The sequence below is a fragment of the Seriola dumerili genome, unplaced genomic scaffold, assembly GCF_002260705.1.
Source record: "Seriola dumerili isolate Sdu_G_001 unplaced genomic scaffold, Sdu_1.0 BDQW01000189.1, whole genome shotgun sequence".
In the NCBI taxonomy this organism is placed as follows: Eukaryota; Metazoa; Chordata; class Actinopteri; order Carangiformes; family Carangidae; genus Seriola; species Seriola dumerili.
This window is the reverse complement of record NW_019174444.1, coordinates 3,808,640-3,826,360: the sequence shown is the minus strand read 5'-3', so window position 1 is coordinate 3,826,360 and position 17,721 is coordinate 3,808,640. Positions and strand designations below refer to the sequence as shown.

Below are 17,721 nucleotides of genomic sequence, written 5' to 3'. Positions count from 1 at the left end.
AACAAATAAACTTTTACATTAACTGTTATTGTTCACTACAAAGCGTTTTATGTTATTTCATAAACTTCAAATACAGTGCTAAGAAAAAACCCCATAAGGGATATAGTAAAAACAGACGGTTTAACATGGCCACACACTGTTAGAAAAGTTATATAAAGATTATTGCTGCTGTCTGTGGTTTTGAGGATTATTTTTAATATATTCTTCATAAAATTTTAATTAAAATGTAATAATTGTCTTGCAGACCTCTGAAAAACCTCGTACTCTGTATTTCCCTCGAGGGTCAGCACTTTCAAGACGGATCACGAAACGTCAGTGACACAGATTGACGTGTCAACGTTCGCAACAGATGAAGTTGATGTGGAAAGTTTGCGTGGAATTCACCCCTGCAAGTAAATTTCATTAAAATGAACTGATTTAGCTGTTTTACATGTTGGTGCGACCAATCTTAAAGGTTTGAGTTTGCGCACTGGTCAAATGTCTGAACGGTGTTCCTTCAAAAATTGTATCTTTCTTAAACGATGTTTGACCTTTTCAAAAGCGTGGAAGTCGAATCTTTCTGATCAATCTAAGGTCTGATCGCACCAACGTTTCTGATGGTGAGATTTCATGGTAAATCAGCCACTGACTAATAATTTATCACATCAATCAATCAGACTTCACTTTCTATCTTCAGAGTAGGGGACCCCTTTTCCTCAATTTGCACAAGTTATTTCTGCAAGTTTACCTAATGTTGATGTAATCAAATGAAAGAGTATGTACAGATTTGTTCGGTAGTGGAATACCTATGTTTTGTTAAAAACACTACGGCTCTTGAAGGTTGGCCAGAAACTCCTCTATGTCCCTACACATTCGGCCCCTGCTCCTGTCTTTAATCTTCTGCAGAACTTTGATGCTGTTCTCCCGATAGAACGACTCTCGCGGTATCGCTGCTGCCTTCATGTGATATTGTATCGACCTTTGTCGCTCCTGTCGATCAAAGTTCAGAAATTTTGCATAGTTGTTGTAAAGCAGCTGTTTGTCTTCAGGTTCCAGATCACGCTTCAGCAGCTCCTGGTACATCTGCTCAGCTGTAGCCAGGCCGCGTTTTGACTTTGCGTAAATATTTGCGAGGTCTATTCTCTTAATAAAGGAAGAATGGGGGTAAAGAGAAATCACCTCCTCGTGGAGCCTGATGGCGCTGTCTATCATGCTTTGCTTTGGGCGACTCTCCCTGAAATAAATGATCTTCCATTTGTAGCAGAGTGCTAAACACCTCTTCAGATAACGTTTGTCTGGATGTTTTCCCTGAGCCTCCTCTGCCAAATCAACAGCCTCATCAATAGAGACGTAGTTTCTGTAAACTCTCAGTAATGCTTTCATACCACTGTAACTGCCAACAGGATTTCTCAGAACCTGTTTGGCCAGTTCACGCGCTTCATCTTCGACTATATCTCCTTTCTTAGCAAGTTGCTCAAGGTAGTAAACAGCGAGGTACAGGTTCTCTGGGTCCTGTTCCTTGGCGTTTCTCATTTTCTCCAGGATGTCAGCGTCTAGCCCTGTGCTGCTGTGCTTGAAACTAGTCACTAACCCTAACACATGGCTGGTCTGCCACTCCACCATGTCCGGCTGCATCCTGATGGCTCTCTGGAAGTAATCTGCAGCCAACAGCTTTTTGTCTTTGCCGAACTTCATGAGAGTCCAGGCTTTTTCAGCGTAGATCTCTGGATGGAGCTCGTCCTGCGATGGAGATGGATATTCTTTCATCAGGGCATCGACCTTTGAGAGGTAAGCCTGACTCTCTGCATGTTCTCCCTGGAGGTGGTGCAGCCAAGCCTGGTTCCCATAGTTCACCACCAACCAGGGACCCTCATCTGAGACGGTGTTTCTCATCTTGCGGAAGGCCTCTGCAGCCCTGCTGAAGAGACTCCTGGCATCATCGGTGAACCCCAGCTTGGACTGGATGAACCCCCGCAGGTTGTATATGTGACCCAGCCAACTGTTTCCCTCCAACGTGCCGATGTCCTCCACCTTGTCCTTGAGACGGAGAAGTTTGGACCTGCTTTGGTCCAGATCCCAGGTGAAGTGGCACTGCAGGGCCTCCAGTGTTGTTTCAGTCTGAGCAGTACTGATTGAGAATAATTTAAAAAACAACAAAAACACAGACGCATCATCAGTAGGTTAATATAGGAGCGTTGAATAAGCAGTAAGGAAGGAAGAAAAGGAAAGAAATGGAGCAAGGTAAAGTAGAGAGAAAGGAAGACCGGAAGGATGAAAGGAATAATAGGAAAACACGACAAAAGAAGTAACAAAAAGAAAAGGAGACAAGGAGGAAGAAACAAAGTAGCAAATCTTTGAGTGGTAAAAAAAAAAGTTCAGAAAAATTTATGGATTAGATAAAAACAAACTACATGGATTTATTTAGAAGTAATTATTGAACAGAAAACAATCAAGTATATGAATAATAGTAACTGATAATAAAAACCAGGAATCACAATGTTAATGTTCTGCTGCTGTAAAATAAATAAAACACTGAATAAATCAACATGTAATATAACATGAGGGTTCGTTATGTGGTGGCTTGGATCACTCTTGATAAAAGAAACAACTGGGTGGAGACCCTTTTACCCTTTTAAGCAGCATTTTTTATCTGCATCACAACCACAAGACTTCCTGTTTCTAAGTCACGTGTCGCTGAAGAAACAAATCAGAGGCTAGGAGGACTTAGACTGAGGTAAAAAAAAGAAAGAAAGAAGAAAACTACAAAGGTGGATTCAGGAGGGTATTATTAGCCTACTGTTTTTTTAAAGATGCAAATATTTAAACTTGTGAATATGTAAATAATAACTGTGTAAACACACATTATAAATAGTTAACTGTGTGAACATAAATGTACAAAAAGTAAACTGTATAAACACTAAATGTAATATTATAATAGTGATAATAAAAATGTTACAACTTAAAGTGTCCCCGTGAAACACAGGCGCAAACTTAGTTCCTAGTGCCATGCATAGAACCAATACAAAAAGAAATAATATCGCATATCATAAATAACTCATATAAGTATTTAAAAATTTTAAAATAAACAAACATATCAAATGACAACAGATATTTTATGGCAGTTACGATAATATATATTTTGAGTGAATTAACTCAAATATAGAATATGAATTAACATCTAAACCTTACAGTTATATACTCACCTCATCATCAGCTGTTCCCTCGCCTCTGTAGTTAATATCAGCTCCACTGATTTTTGCTCTAAATGCTTCTCCAGCTGCTGCTCTGCTGCAGATGTGTTGTTGTTGAGCTCAGGTCTTCGAATGTTCTAACTGAAGGCGAGACTTTTACAGGCGGGGCGTTCGCGTACCAAGTCGAAGGAGACGCGAACACACGCGGGTTCGCTTTAGCGCAGCGCGAACTGAGGCGAAGACTCGTAAAGCCGAAGGACGTCCACTTAACGGAAGAGCAGAGACACAAGAGTTCATGTGAGAGAAACACTGCAGAAAAAGTCGAGTTCCGGGTATGTTTTGTGGCCGGAGAGCAGATTCGCGCGAATAAAGCGAAGCGAAAATTCGTCTTTCTTCTGTTGAGCGACGCCGTCACTCTCGTTTCCAAGGAATAGAAACCTAAGGCCAAAAACTGACCGGTTCACCGAGAGGAAACCAGAGTCCTGACTCACCTGTTACTGCCCTGAAAATCTGACAGTTTGTTTCAACACTAACGACGTCACACTGAAACACTGAAACACATTTATGGCTGCAGTTCTCTATCAAAAGAAAACATTAGCGTGTCCCCATATCTATATGCACATACATTAAATTTTCATACATGAAATATTTGGAAAAATGAAGTAAAATTATACATGTATATATGTCTGAAAATGATATATCAAATCTATTGAAAATTGGAAGTTTCATATATGTCTAGCATAGAAATATGTTTGAATCTTTAAAATGAATGAAGAAAGACTAATATGTTTTACACATCTATATTAAAAGTTGAAAAGCATTTTGTTTTAATAAATAAATAAAATTTATACCGTTAACAAATAGGTTATATAAAATTCATCATACAGACATTTTCAGTATATTTACAAATTGGGTATTTCCTATTCCTATTTCCCTGGTATGTTATAAACTTACAGTATATCTTCATATATCCAGATGTATATATGTGATAATTATAGGTGACATACAGTATATGGCAACATCATTCTTGATATGGGGACATATACCGTATATCATATATTACATGTGCATTATTTTAAACACACATATATATGTATTTTGTGCATTGCCACATAATAACATGTTTTTTATGTACACTTATATTAGTATTCCTTACAACAGTATTGTTTTTTGCTGAGAAGTCATATAGGCTATTTGTGTGGACTTGGTTTTGCTTTTTTTATTCACACACATGAAACATTACAAATACATTGTATATATATATATATGTATATAGTTTTTTTTTTAAAGGAGAGAACGTACAGGTGAGATATGTCACGGGTTTGAGGTAAGTAGGACCCAAATGCAGCCAACGCTTGGGAGAACGGTGCGCAGAGGTTTATTTAACAGAAGAACTTACAAAACAAGCAGGGAACCATAGGCAACAGGCAAACATGAGCAGGTAACGTGAACAGACCAAAAACAAACCAGACATGAACAGACTACGTGAACAGATTGAGGATTAAGCAGACATGAACAGATCGAGGACATACCCAGATAACAACAGACGAACCGACACAGACAAAGGGGAGCATAAAGACTATATAGACAAGGGAGGCAAGGGTGATTGAACACAGGTGAAACACATTAGGGCGGGGCAGATAATTACCACACAGAAACAGGACCAAGACAGGAAGCAAAAACACTGACACACAAGGTACGAAATTACAAAATAAAACAGGAAGTGCACGGGGAAACAGAGCACAAGACAGTGAAGACTAACTAGACACTAGAAACATTCAAACCAGAAATACTCAAAACAGAAAACTAAATCATCAAAAAAGTCCAAAAAACCAAAACCCTGGAGCCTCCAGGCTGAGACCATGACAAGATAAGAAACCCATCGAGAGCTTGTGTTAAACCTCAACGTAAAAATAAAAATAAAAATAACATCATACAAACTGAGAAAGGAGGAAAGAAAGACAGGAAGACAGATAGAAAGAAAAAAGAAAGCAGAAAGAAAAAAGAGAAACAAAAACAACACTAAATATACAGTGGAGGGGATACAAATATTTAAATGAATCTATCAGCCAGAGACACAATGAAAAAGAAAAATACATAAACCAAATTGCTGTTATTTTACCCTAATTCCCATCTGACAATTCCCCTTGTTTGTATGATGGAAAGCGAGATGCTGATAATTTGGTTGTCTTGCTGGGTAAGAATGTATGTAGGAATTATTACAGAAATATTGGTGAAAACATTTTGGTAAATGTTTGTTCTGTAATATCACGTTACAGATGAAAATACATGTTTGTAGGATGTTTATATCAAAAAGGATTAATACATTTTAAATTTATAAAAAAGTGAAAACAGATGGCTCCTTTGACTTTGCAAATATGGCAAGTCTGACAATTTTTTTTCTGGATTATGTGGATTTTATGGAATAAGAAATGGCCCATACAGTATTGCAGTAGCTAAGGTGTGGACTTCTTCACGCAGTAACTTGTTCATATCAGGAGAGGGCGCTGTGGGACCAGGCAGTCACTGCTGTAAGAACACAGCCACTGACAGTGTAACTGCTGAAATATCAGAGTACAAAAAGGGTCAGCAGAGGAGTTAGTTATTATTATTGTTAACTGTTTAGTTATTAATATGAGGATAGTTTTTGCTCTTACATTGAATTTACAACAAGTTTCAAGTATAGAAAATGTCACAGCATTCAGTCCACTTGAACACTCAGGGGTCAGAGAGAAAGCCCATGCAACGAGCAGTACCATCAGGAGAACTGGGACATTTCCTGGTGGTCCGAGGGGCATTTTGCTTTTGTCCTGCACCGTGTATCACCTCACCTGTGTTTAACACTACCTCACTGAAGTCACCCTAGTTCAGAGAGAGAGAGAGAGAGAGAGAGAGACAGAGAGAGAGAGCCCTGGGAAATTACTGCCCTTCGCCCAATGTTCTTTTTGACATAATATAAATATATATAAATATAAATATTTAAATATTTCTGCTTTGACTATATGGTGCACATGTAGCCTCCGTTTTGTCCTCTAATTGCAAAAAGGCGTGTGTGTGTGTGTGTGTGTGTGTGTGTGGGGGGGGGGGTAGTAAATTAATCTTACTGCATGAGCTGCAGACAGAAGTCATATGAGTGCTTGTAACATGAATGGCAATTGTGTTCTACAGTGTCTTTTTATGTTGCTTTTACGGCTTCATGTTGAGTGACAGGTACTTTACACATTGGACAGTTTTGAATGGAGATTCTGTTTCAGCACTTCACTGTGTTCTTTAAATGTTGGATGAAGATTTTATTATTTGTGACATAAACTGCTGTAAACAGGAAGAGGGCAGGCTGAGCGTTGTGTTTGTGGAAAGAAAGTCACACTGTGGTTTTTACTAAGAAAAACTGACAACACATGTAACTCTATTTTACTCTCTGGAAAATCTCCACACTCAGGTGCTTCAAACCCTCATGATCTTCCAGCTGAACCCTAATGAGATATGTATTTAATAAAAATGATGTTATCTGCTATTACAAAGTTTCTGCTTTGAGATGGCCTTCAGTTTGCTTCCTTGTAATATGTTCATTTACTAAGAAGAACCTTGACCTAACTTAATGTTTATATAGTTTCCTTAGTCTGTACCAAAACCCATTTAAAAATGACACATTTTGAAAATGATTTAAATCATCAATGTCCATAATTTCTTCTTTCCTAATCAGATCAAATGCATCGTATAATTAATATCAGAAACATGTGACGCTGTTTACCCAAGAAAAATGGATTTCATGGAGAAGCTCGAGGACAAATTTCAACTTTGACAAAAAGATGAGTTTAATAGATTATAATCTTTATCTTAATATCATTCGATTGTTATAGTTTCAACATATGATCAGTTCTACAGGATACCTTTGACCGTTATCTTGGCAAAGGTCTGTAAAAGTGAATTTCTTTACATTTCTTTATACAGTTTTACTAGGTAATGGTGGCACGTCTGTTCGCTCACAACCTGGATTCTTCTATAGATAAACTGTTTCTCAGTAAATAAAATACATCATGTCCTATCGATCTCCATGTTGCCATGTTTGAATTGGTCACTCTTTATTAGTTTGAAAAAAGGAAATGCATGAATATGCAAAGTGAAGTATTGCTCTGTTTGTAACCAGGAAGCACCTATGTGTTTTTTACACTTGCTTTTTACAAAAAAATATGTTGGTTGTGTGGTTGAGAAAGGAAGTACTCACGAATTTAAACTGAAAACAGAAGTGAATCACAAGTTCACCACGTTGGCACCTATAAATGTAATGCTATAAAACAAGAAATACAACAAAACAATTACAGGGAATGGTCAAAAGTCAAATGATCACAGTGCTGCTACTTTTGTACTGAGTAATAAGAAGCTGATGATTGATCCCAGGGGGGAATTGATTTGCGTCGAGGCACAAACATGATAAGCAGTCAAAAGTAAAAACAGTGGGTAATCTATGACATAATCTGCACATGGCAGACTCCCACAATAGATGCAAATTCCTTTGTCACAGTGGAAACAATATGCTGAACTTCAAACTCAAAACGATGAATTTACTTTGAAGGTTTTTGTGCAATTTCTAAAGATTAGGACGATCCTTTTGAAATATGTCACAATTACCATTAAGTGCAATGACTTTGAAGACATTTTTCATTTTGATGAGCTGCTGTTGACTTTCTGACTGTGACTAAATATAACATACAACGTTTTTATGTGTAAAAGCACATTTCACTGTCAACATTTGAATTAGGCCACTGATACAGACTAAGCAGCAATCTGCCAGCACCAAGAGTCAGTCTCCATAGACTCCCATGTTAAAATGTCCAACTTTACAACAGAAATAAACATGTTTACAGCCTGGTACAAAAACACTTTTGGTCTCTAAAGCTAATTTACTCCTTCATAACACCTGTTTAAATAATTGACCTGTTTACATTTTATTAAAGCTTAAAGTAATGGAGAATGGAGGGCATGGCCACTTTGAGTGACAGGTGGGTGTGGCCACAGTCCGCTAACCGTCTGCTTGGCATCACCTCAGCTAATGTGAGTCACTAAACTGCTCCTCTTTTTGGAGGTGAGTGTAATCCTAGTATTTTATTTATGTTAACTCTGACTAAAAGGTATCAGTGTCTGCACTCACCATACCTGGGTTGTTAGCTAACCTTGAGTTAGCCTTCAAAATTAGCACAGCTGTGCTAATGATGCTAACTTGAGTGTATGCTTGCGCTCTACACAAGTGCCTCCTCTTTGTCCCTTTTTGGATTAGCCGGGAGTTAGGGGCGGAGTCAGGTACTGCCAAGATTGTGTCGGTGGAGCAGCTCACTCTGAACCTCAAAACCGCTCTTCAGAAACCTGTGGGTGACGTCACGGAGGCTACGTCCATCTTTATTTACAGTCTGTGATGCAGGTGAGCAACTGACAAGTTGTTACATCATATTATTGGTTAAACTTGACAGAACTAACAAAAAGTTGTGGGTGAATCAGAGTCACAGATAGGATTAGTCTCACAATGATGCTGTTTGTAGCACAGTATTTTCATTCCTCTGTGCCAGCAACAGTCAGAGCAGGAGCCATATTGTTTTCAGGTTCTCCGTCCCATTCTTGTGGACATGATATCTCAGTAAGGCCTTGAAGGAACTTCTTCAAATTTGGCACAATTTCAGTGGTCAAAGGTCAAACGTAAAGGCTGTGGTGACTTCACATAAAATAATTTTGGCCTTGTTAACACAATATCTCAGTAACGCCTTGAGGGAATTTCTTCAAATAAAAATTGTATCTTGCGGTGGAGCAGTTCAGGTTGTCTGTGGTTTCAATGCTCTGTTTAGGAATAATTGGTCTTTGTAATGAAGGAAGAAAAAGGTTAACCACAACGTTATACAATATATGGACAATATGTCCCTTCAAGAAGTATTTATTTTATACCTGGAATTATTTTATGCATTTTTGCATAAAACCCTAAAAACTTTATCAAAATGTTAGAGATCCATTTGTTTTGTTTTATGTGTTACCAGAGAAAGTGGCCCAGGAATTTGTCCCTGGTCAGCCCACTCTCCTGACAAAGCATTTGTCGGGGGGTTTGGGCCTTTAGAGACCTTTATTCCTCCATTCTAGAGAATTTTATGCAAGTATTTTATTATCTTAAATATTTTAAGTGCTGGCTGTACGGACAGTATTTTTTACTGTGTAACAGTTTTACTAGTGGGAATATTTTTCATAGCAACAGTCCATGTAGTAATAGGCTTTCAACTAGACGGTAGCCACCTTGTGCTTAGTCTGGCTAATTGGTTACAAGGTAAGGATATTGGAAACTATTTGGCACACTATAGCCAATCCATCAGCCCCCCATCTGGCCCAGTAACCGCACAATGGACCAATCAATCAAGGTTGATTTCTATTAAGTACGTTTCCAGTCTGGTTACAAAGTACACCATAGTACAGAGACAGCACTTTTTAAGGTAACTCATGACTTACTGATAACTGCAGATAGAGGAGATTGCTTGATTTTAGTTATTTTAGATTTAAGTACTGTGTTCAATACTATTGATCAAAACATCTTCTTACACCACAAGGAGATGTGGCTGTCACAGCTCTTAGCTTACTTTGTTCATACCTTAACAGAAGTTATTCAGTATTGGGAAACTCTACTTCCTCAATGGCTCATTTGAGATGTGGTGTCCCTCAAGGCTTGGTTCTTGGCCCCTGCTTGTTTTCCATTTATGCTACCTCTTAGCCAGGTAATTCATTACACTGATGACACTCAGCTATGCATGCTGTTAAAACCCACAGATCCTAGCAGCCTAGCTAATCTCATATCTTGCCTCTTTGATACTGCATCCTTGATGTTGCTTAATTTCCTTAAATTTAACAATTACAGAGGTCAATTTGTTTGGTCTTCTTAACTCCATCTAATCAGAGCTAACCTTGGAGGTCTGTCAAGAAATCTAGGGGTAATCTTCAACATGAAAATGTTGTTCAGTTTTGTTTCTGCTCAAGATAATCTGTCAAATCATCTTTTTTTATATCAACTGCTGATCGGCAAAAAGTTGTTCATGCTTTCATCGATTCCTGATATATTGCCCTGGTATGTGCCCTCTCAACCAATGAGATCTGCTGATGGAGCCCTGGTGGTTATACCCAGGTCACAGCTTACGGTATTAGAGCCCCTATGGAACTCCTTGCCTGTTCTCAGACATGTTAAATCCTTAGCTTCTTTTAAGTACCTTGTTAAAGCTTCTCTCTGAAAACATTTGGAAATGTATGTTTTTATTTGTCTGGTTTTATGTCTTTTGAAAAGAAATTTGTAACTTTATATACGCAAGGTATATTAATACAACTATTACTGCATTTGTTCATTCATGCAAATTAGATGGCTGCAACCATAAAACTGCCTAGTAAGTAAACAAACAGACGAACCAGGAAAGAGCAGGCAGGCGGGTAATCAAAGCCAGATGAAGGATCTGGAAACGAGCAGGGAAGAACTCATGTTGCGACATCGGAGCTGGAAAACGCCAAACAGCCACAGGGACAGGCAGACAGGAATCAGGAAGTGCACAGGCAGAACTCGTGGTCGGCGACAGAAGGCTGAGGCGGGATGGTCAGGGACAAGCAGAGTCAATACAGGGAAGTCAGTCCAGAGATGAACGCTGGAAAGTCTTGCATCATACTAGAACAATATGGCAAAGAGCGAGTGAACCAGGGATGCATATATTCTGGCCTGATTGGAGATGGAGTGCAGCTGGGGGCTACAGGTGAGGACAGTGAGGCTGATTAGGAGGTGTGGCAGAGTGGAGAGTGAGACAGAGGCAGGGTGAGTGGAAAAACACAGAGGCATAGCAGGCTGTGACAGTTCCTGACAGAAAACATGACAGAAAATTGGCTTGTGGTGTTTCAGCTGCAGTGATACTCCCACTGCGCAATGTGTCGTTGTGGAGAATTCCTGTGTCAACTACTGCGCTGTATATTAATCACACACTGGCTCCCAAAAAATGTTGATGAATTGTCTCTACCAATATATTTACCCATTTTAGAAGATCTTGCCATCTTTAGCTATCATCTGTGTTACAGCTAAGATCTATGCAGGAACTGTGAGCTGCCAGGTTTTTGTGTTTTCAGCAACATGTCACTTATTATGATAAATGGTAAACGACTGGGATATAAGGGATACTCAACTAATGATGGCAACCCTCAACTGCATTGTTGACCAGCTGCTGCATTTATAGTGGTGTTGACAATGAGCGGTGCTGAATCTGAAACCGTCAGTATCTATAGTTTAAAGCAGTGGTTCCCAACCTGTGGGCTGTGGCAGTCGGATGTGGAAAAGGTTGGGAAGTACTGGTTTAAAGGTTTCATGGTGAATATCACTTGATATTGTATTAAAAGCTGAGTTGGTAAGAGTTTGTTCATTTGTGAGGTGAAAGTGCCTGAAGAATTGAAGTGTAAGTCACTCTGAGCTCTGTTTTGTGATTAATCCAAACATTGATCTTTGAAATTAGATGAGAAATATTTCCTATTCAATGCCTCTGTGCCGCTTTTAATGAGTTTCAGACACATAACAAGCTCTATTTAACATTAAAGTCAATGGAGCGAGTACATTTTGAGTTTGTCCATGTCCACTTTTGCTAATTTACTAGTGGAAAAAATGTAGTGAAAAGGGCAGAGTATCATCTCATTCCCTTTAAAAGCCAGGCATGCTTGTACCTTGGTGGATTCCTCTTAAAATGCTGCAGTGTCCATGATGCATGGGAGTATTGAACAACACTCAACAGAGCTGCAGAATTTCAGCTGAGATTTAAACATGACTCACAGAAGTGGTTTTGAAGCTCAGAGTGAGCTGCTCCACTGTTGCCATATTGGCAGTGCCTGATTCCAACTAAATCCCAGTTAATCCAAAAATGGAGAAAGAGGACCATGCCAGTTTTATGGCAAACATATGCTCACCCACCTGTTACTCAAAGTGGCTGTGCCTTTAAATATGCAGAACTTTAAACCTTAATAATATTTAAAGAGTTTTCATGAAGGAGGAAATTACCTCTACAGACCAGAACTGTTTTTAGTACCAGGCAGTAAACATGTTTATTTCTGCTATGAAGTTGGACATTTTAACATGGGAGTTTACGGGGACTGACACACTGTTGGAGCCAGACTCTAGTGGCCATTAGAGGAACTGCAGGTTTTGGTTCTTCAGTTGGTTTCATTTTTAAGCCTAAGAGGTTGATGCTTGGTTCAAACATTAGAGCTCACCACTTCAGGCTTTCACACATTTATTGTCTTGTAACATTTTCTTGAAAATCAATCACATCAAGATTATGGTTAGTTTCTAGACAATACAATATATCTGTTTAAAATCATACAAAGAATCATTATACAAGTTCAGTTTTAAGCAAGTTATATCAGCAAACACATGTTCAATTGCAGAGAACAAGTGGCAATCTGATGAAAAGCGTCTCATCCAAAGACAAAACCAAACCTACAACCTTGATATTAGTACAATTTACAGTTATTTTCCCTCCGTGGTGTGGTCATGTATCTAATACATCTGTGCCTTCTTACCCCACCTCAGCTTCGCCCAGACTCCATCCCCTTTTTCCTAAATTTGGATTCTCTGGCTCCTGTAACTGCCAACTAAAGACAGCAGTGAGCAGCAAACCCAAGTCCAGACTTCAAAAAGTTTTTTCAGAGTCCTGGTGGCTTCAAAGGTGCTTTGTCCATTTTTTTCTATGTTCTAATAGAAAGTAAAGACAAGGAGTCCCAGCAGCAGATGGATCATGCCACTACTGGCAGTTACTGTTGTCACAGAATTACACAAGTTGGTCGTACAGCAGTTTGTTTCAATGGTGATGTTAGCGATGTTTTGCATTTCCAGGTTGGCAAGAGCAGCACACACACTCTGTGATGCACAGCCAAGGAATGGAGTGCTCCTGGACCCAACCGTTACTGTAGATGAAAAATCACTGTTATTGTACATATTCAATTAAGTCCAAGGAGAATTTTTTCAGATCCGTTGCTTTACAAGTGACCTAACATCATGTGGAAAATCTTGTTTTTGCTTAGCTCTGTCTGACTCAAACTGCACAGTAATACAGTGAGCAGAAATACGGTAGTTCAATGGTTCACAAACTGTAGTTGTCAAAATATTCAAAATGAGGGGTACACTACAACTGATATCAGCTTTTTTCTTTGGGCATAAACATTTCATTAGTTTAGCTACTGTTAGCTGTTTTCTACACTTTGCCTTAAGTTACAGTTCAGCTAACTGATGTTAGCTAATTTCTAACGTTAGCCTTAAATTATATTTTAGCTAACTAATGTTAGCTAGTGGATAGTGCGCCCTTTCATTTCCAATGTTTGCAATATAACGTAATATATTATCTAATGCTAGCAAACACTGGTGCTCAGTCATGAGCAGTGAGACAATGGAGGATTAGTTGTTCTAGAGATGTGTTTGATGATATAGAGTTGACTATTTTCCTCCTTTATTTTCCACATAGGAATTCAGAAGTTTTAACTGTTGAGTAATTGAACAATATAAAGTACTGTACTGTAGGCCTATTGCACAATTTTGAGGTACTTGCACCTTATTTTAGTGTTTTCATTTTGTGCTTCTTTATACTTCCACTATATTACAATATATATACAATAGAGAAATATTGTACTTTCTACTGCACTACATTTATTTTACTGCTTTAATTAAACAATCAAGATATTGTGAGTGCTGTAACACTGCAGTTCACAGAAGCACCTGCACTGTACTGGCATTTTGCCCCAGAGAAAAGGTTTAGCCCCATGATTGTCCTTGTATAATTCACACTCTGGTCACCAGCCTCAGCTATGACCCCAGGACAGCCCACCTTGACTCCAGATGTAGACCTACACTGAGATGTTTTTTGGTTCTTAAAACCACAAATATATACTTCTTATGGGTAAACTCTTTTGAGAAAACACAGAAAAGGGTAAAGTATGGGACCTCTAAACTCTATAACATGAACACTCACCATTCGTTTGAAAGCAACGGTCCTCCACTCCCCTACAATTTATTCGAGTGGTGCATTCAGTGGCAAAGAATGAGTCACAGGTGAAACACTGTAGGCTGTTATATGACTGAACAGCTGGGACTGAAAGTATCACAAAATGAAACAAGATGTCAGAAAAAGGATTTTTCGCTCATCTATTTCATCTTGTCTTAAATAAGATAGTCATCCATCTGTACTTACAAGGTAGAGTGTCTGAGTTGCAGTTATCTGTGCTGCAGCACAGAGCAGATGTAAGTAAACTTGTAAAACCTGTGGTCTCTGAAAATGTATGGCTGCCTGCAGCTGGACACAAGATGGATGATGCACATGCCTTGATGATTTGCTGCACTGCGGTTCCAGACACATTGACTACAGAGACCAAGAGCAGTTTGTTAATGTTGATGGAAAGCACAAGTTTACAGTACATGTATTTCACTGAAAAGTAACAGAGAACATGAAGAAAAGACCTAGAGAGGAAGCCGTGACACACATCGTCTCCGAGGGACATGTGACTGGGACTGTGCTTGAGCACTCTAGATTTGAGCAGGTTTGACACACGAGTGCTCCAGCTGCAAAGGAGAGAAAAATAGTGAAAGAATGTCACATCAAATGTGTGAGGTGTTTAGGGTTACATGGTTTTGGTGGTTTATAAAGGCTCAAAAATCTTTAAATGTTGTTCCAAAAGAATTTAAGACATAATGGTTGTAATAGCAACTGTCTAATATACACTGCTTGACTCTGGATATTATTTATTTACTTTTATTATCATTGTTCTTTATCTATTTAGACTATTTCTTGTACTGCTGAACTGTAGCGTGAGAATTTTCCCTCTGGGATCTATAAAGTCTCAGATCATATTTTCAAAGATCTGAAATTAACTCTGATTAATTAAAACAAATAATCTGCTTTTATTTGGTTTCTATTCCTTTATAAAAAATTGGTTCTAGTAAGATTTGGAATTTGTTAAATTAGGTGGTGTAATACCTGCAGATAATCTAATGTAAGAATAGGTGGTGTTACCTGTGCTGGAGAGCGCCCAGATGAGAGTCAGAGAGAGGATCAGCTTCATCGTGATGAACAGGTGCGTACCGCAGATCAGTTTCCCCAGGTGGTGACACTACACCTGATCAGCTACACCTTATATACTCCACAGGCGTAGAGTAAATTTATGACAGTTGCGTGAAGCCCTCAGTGATTGGCTGTTTCCCCAATTTTACAGAACAATCATTCAGACTGTCACCCCCTCTTCTGTTTGGTGGAAAAAGAAGTTAACTCTTCTTAATTTTGTCAATGTTCAGTTGTTCAGTCAAAATGAAAAGTATGAAGTTGGAAATTCAGAATTCCACAGATTGCAGATAAGTGACCTCATTTTTGTGGTTTGTTGATACGTCTTTCTCTCTACTTCTTCCTGAGAAGATTTTTTGTTGTTTTGTTCACACAGTTCAGTTCTTTAGTATCTTAATGTCACACATTTGATGCCAGTCTCCATTTTCCTTCTGATCCACAGGAATAGTTAATGTGTTGTTCCAGTCCAGGTATACTGTACTACTGTGACCGACATGGGTGTGTCAGAGTGAATAAATCAGAACATGTTCTGAGTTTTTCATCATAAAAGCTCTTCCTCGTTTCTCTTTTGTCAAATCTGAAACACAGCCTGCACGCAGCCATTCCACACTTTTTTTTTACTTTCAATATGAATACAGTAAACCCATTTTAACTTACATTTACACAAGAAAAACAACAGTTCATTCAACTTTTACTAACATGAAAAGCTAAACTACAGGAGACGGTTCACTGGAATATCATGTGGCAGCATTGTGCCCCACCTGGCCCTCACAGAGCACCTGTGGGTGGCTGGGGCCCAGACTACAGAGGGTCTGGAGCCTGAGAATGCAGCGAGCAGTGGAGGACCTGAGCTGTCCGTCCTGAAGGTGGAAGTGGAAGTCTTTCATCCGACCAGGCGGATCGATAAGGTTACAAGTGACTGTAGTCATGGTTACAATGATAAACACACGGACTGTACCGATGGCGGCGTACCCACCTTCGTCACCTTGGTTACTATATAGCAGTCATTGTTTTGGAAAAGATTGTGATTTGGGTTAAAATAAGTACTTCCTCGACATTAGACGATCTTTGTTGTCATAGTTACATTATAAACTGCTAATTTCACACGGGAATGGAACACCGCTCTCCTGTGTCATATTCATCCATCCACCACAACCTCCTCCTGACGTGGACTATGTCTCTCTTTAGACTACATCACCGCACTTTTCGCTCCTTCATAATTACTATGACGGCTAGATGTCACCGAGCAGTGAAACGTAACTATGGGTCATAATAACCTGGGCTTATTCTTGACAGGACAGTCTTGATGATCCACAAAGTCCCGTCTGTAACAAGCCAGTGCAGTGTGTGGTAGTTAATGTGACTGGTGAACTAACGGAGCTCATGTTTAGTTTCCTCAGAGTCCTCAGTCTTTCATCTGAGCCCTTGTGCTCCATGTTGATCAAACAGTGTGTCACACTTCCTGTTTCTGAGATAACCTTAACATTTTCAGCCTGTAAGAACACAGAGAAAATGAGAAGTGAGATCACAGAAATCACACTGAAATTTGATCTATAACAGATTTGAAGATTTGATTTGATTCCGTGAGGTGACACACACACACACACACACACACACACACACACACACACACACACACACACACACACACACACACACACACACACACACAACTTGTACAGCTATCTTATCTGACCCTAACCTAAGCCTTGAACCTGAACAATTAAACCACGTCTTAACCCTCAGCCCACAGCCCTTTAAGCTTGTCAGGTTCAGCATTACTTCATTAGCCTATATGACACAAATATGTTTTGCTGTAAACTTTAATTTATTTTAATTTTACTGTATAATTTTTGAATTTCTCTAATGAAGCTTACTGTTGATACTGACTGTGTGTGCTGTGTACAGTAATATGCTGTAACTCCTTGGTGGCCTTTTATCTTTAGCTTCTGTGTTATTGTAATTTCATTGTACAGAATAGCCTCAGCTCACAAGGACAGATCGCATGATCAGTGACTCAGACTCTGCACAGGTAAGACCCAAATCTCCTGGAAATAAACTGCAGCCTAATGCTGCATATAAAAGCAGCCTGCAGTTCTATTCATCCTTCCTGACCGCCAGAGGCGGTGCTTCAAGCACTGGATCTTACGTCTCGCGTATGCGCACGTCAAGTATTTAATATCAACAAAGTCAAAACAACAAAGAGTGTGGCAGAACAGGACGGTACAAACACAATGGTCTGCACGGGAGGGTGCAGGGCATATCAACCAAATCAGCACACTTGCTGCAGGTATCCCAGTACCTGCTGACATGGGCACGATGTATTTGCTGGGGCAAAGGAACCAGGTTGCAGCTGCGCAGGCTCTGCTGCCGTGGCGCCTCCCTGACAGGATGGATCTCCTATCCCAATTAGGCGGTCAGATTTGGTATCCCAATCCTTGCTGCCTCCAACTGTGCGTTTGGCCGCC

The 17,721-nt window shown here is 39.3% G+C and overlaps 2 protein-coding genes across 2 annotated transcripts; both read right to left on the bottom strand.

Annotated features, from left to right (window-relative positions):
* Positions 1 to 379: 379 nt before the first annotated feature.
* LOC111227535 (interferon-induced protein with tetratricopeptide repeats 1-like) lies at positions 380 to 3,295 on the bottom strand. Its single transcript, XM_022753069.1, has 2 exons — positions 3,183 to 3,295; positions 380 to 2,107 (listed from the first exon to the last, which is right to left on the bottom strand). Exons 1-2 carry the CDS (start codon positions 3,188 to 3,190, stop codon positions 805 to 807), a joined length of 1,311 nt encoding a protein of 436 aa, XP_022608790.1. The 5' UTR covers positions 3,191 to 3,295; the 3' UTR covers positions 380 to 804.
* A 9,139-nt stretch (positions 3,296 to 12,434) lies between these two features.
* On the bottom strand, positions 12,435 to 15,298 carry LOC111227566 (phospholipase A2 inhibitor and Ly6/PLAUR domain-containing protein-like). The gene is made up of 5 exons (XM_022753112.1): positions 15,209 to 15,298; positions 14,656 to 14,757; positions 14,390 to 14,557; positions 14,171 to 14,290; positions 12,435 to 13,112 (listed from the first exon to the last, which is right to left on the bottom strand). Exons 1-5 carry the CDS (start codon positions 15,255 to 15,257, stop codon positions 12,901 to 12,903), a joined length of 651 nt encoding a protein of 216 aa, XP_022608833.1. The 5' UTR covers positions 15,258 to 15,298; the 3' UTR covers positions 12,435 to 12,900.
* Positions 15,299 to 17,721: the final 2,423 nt, after the last annotated feature.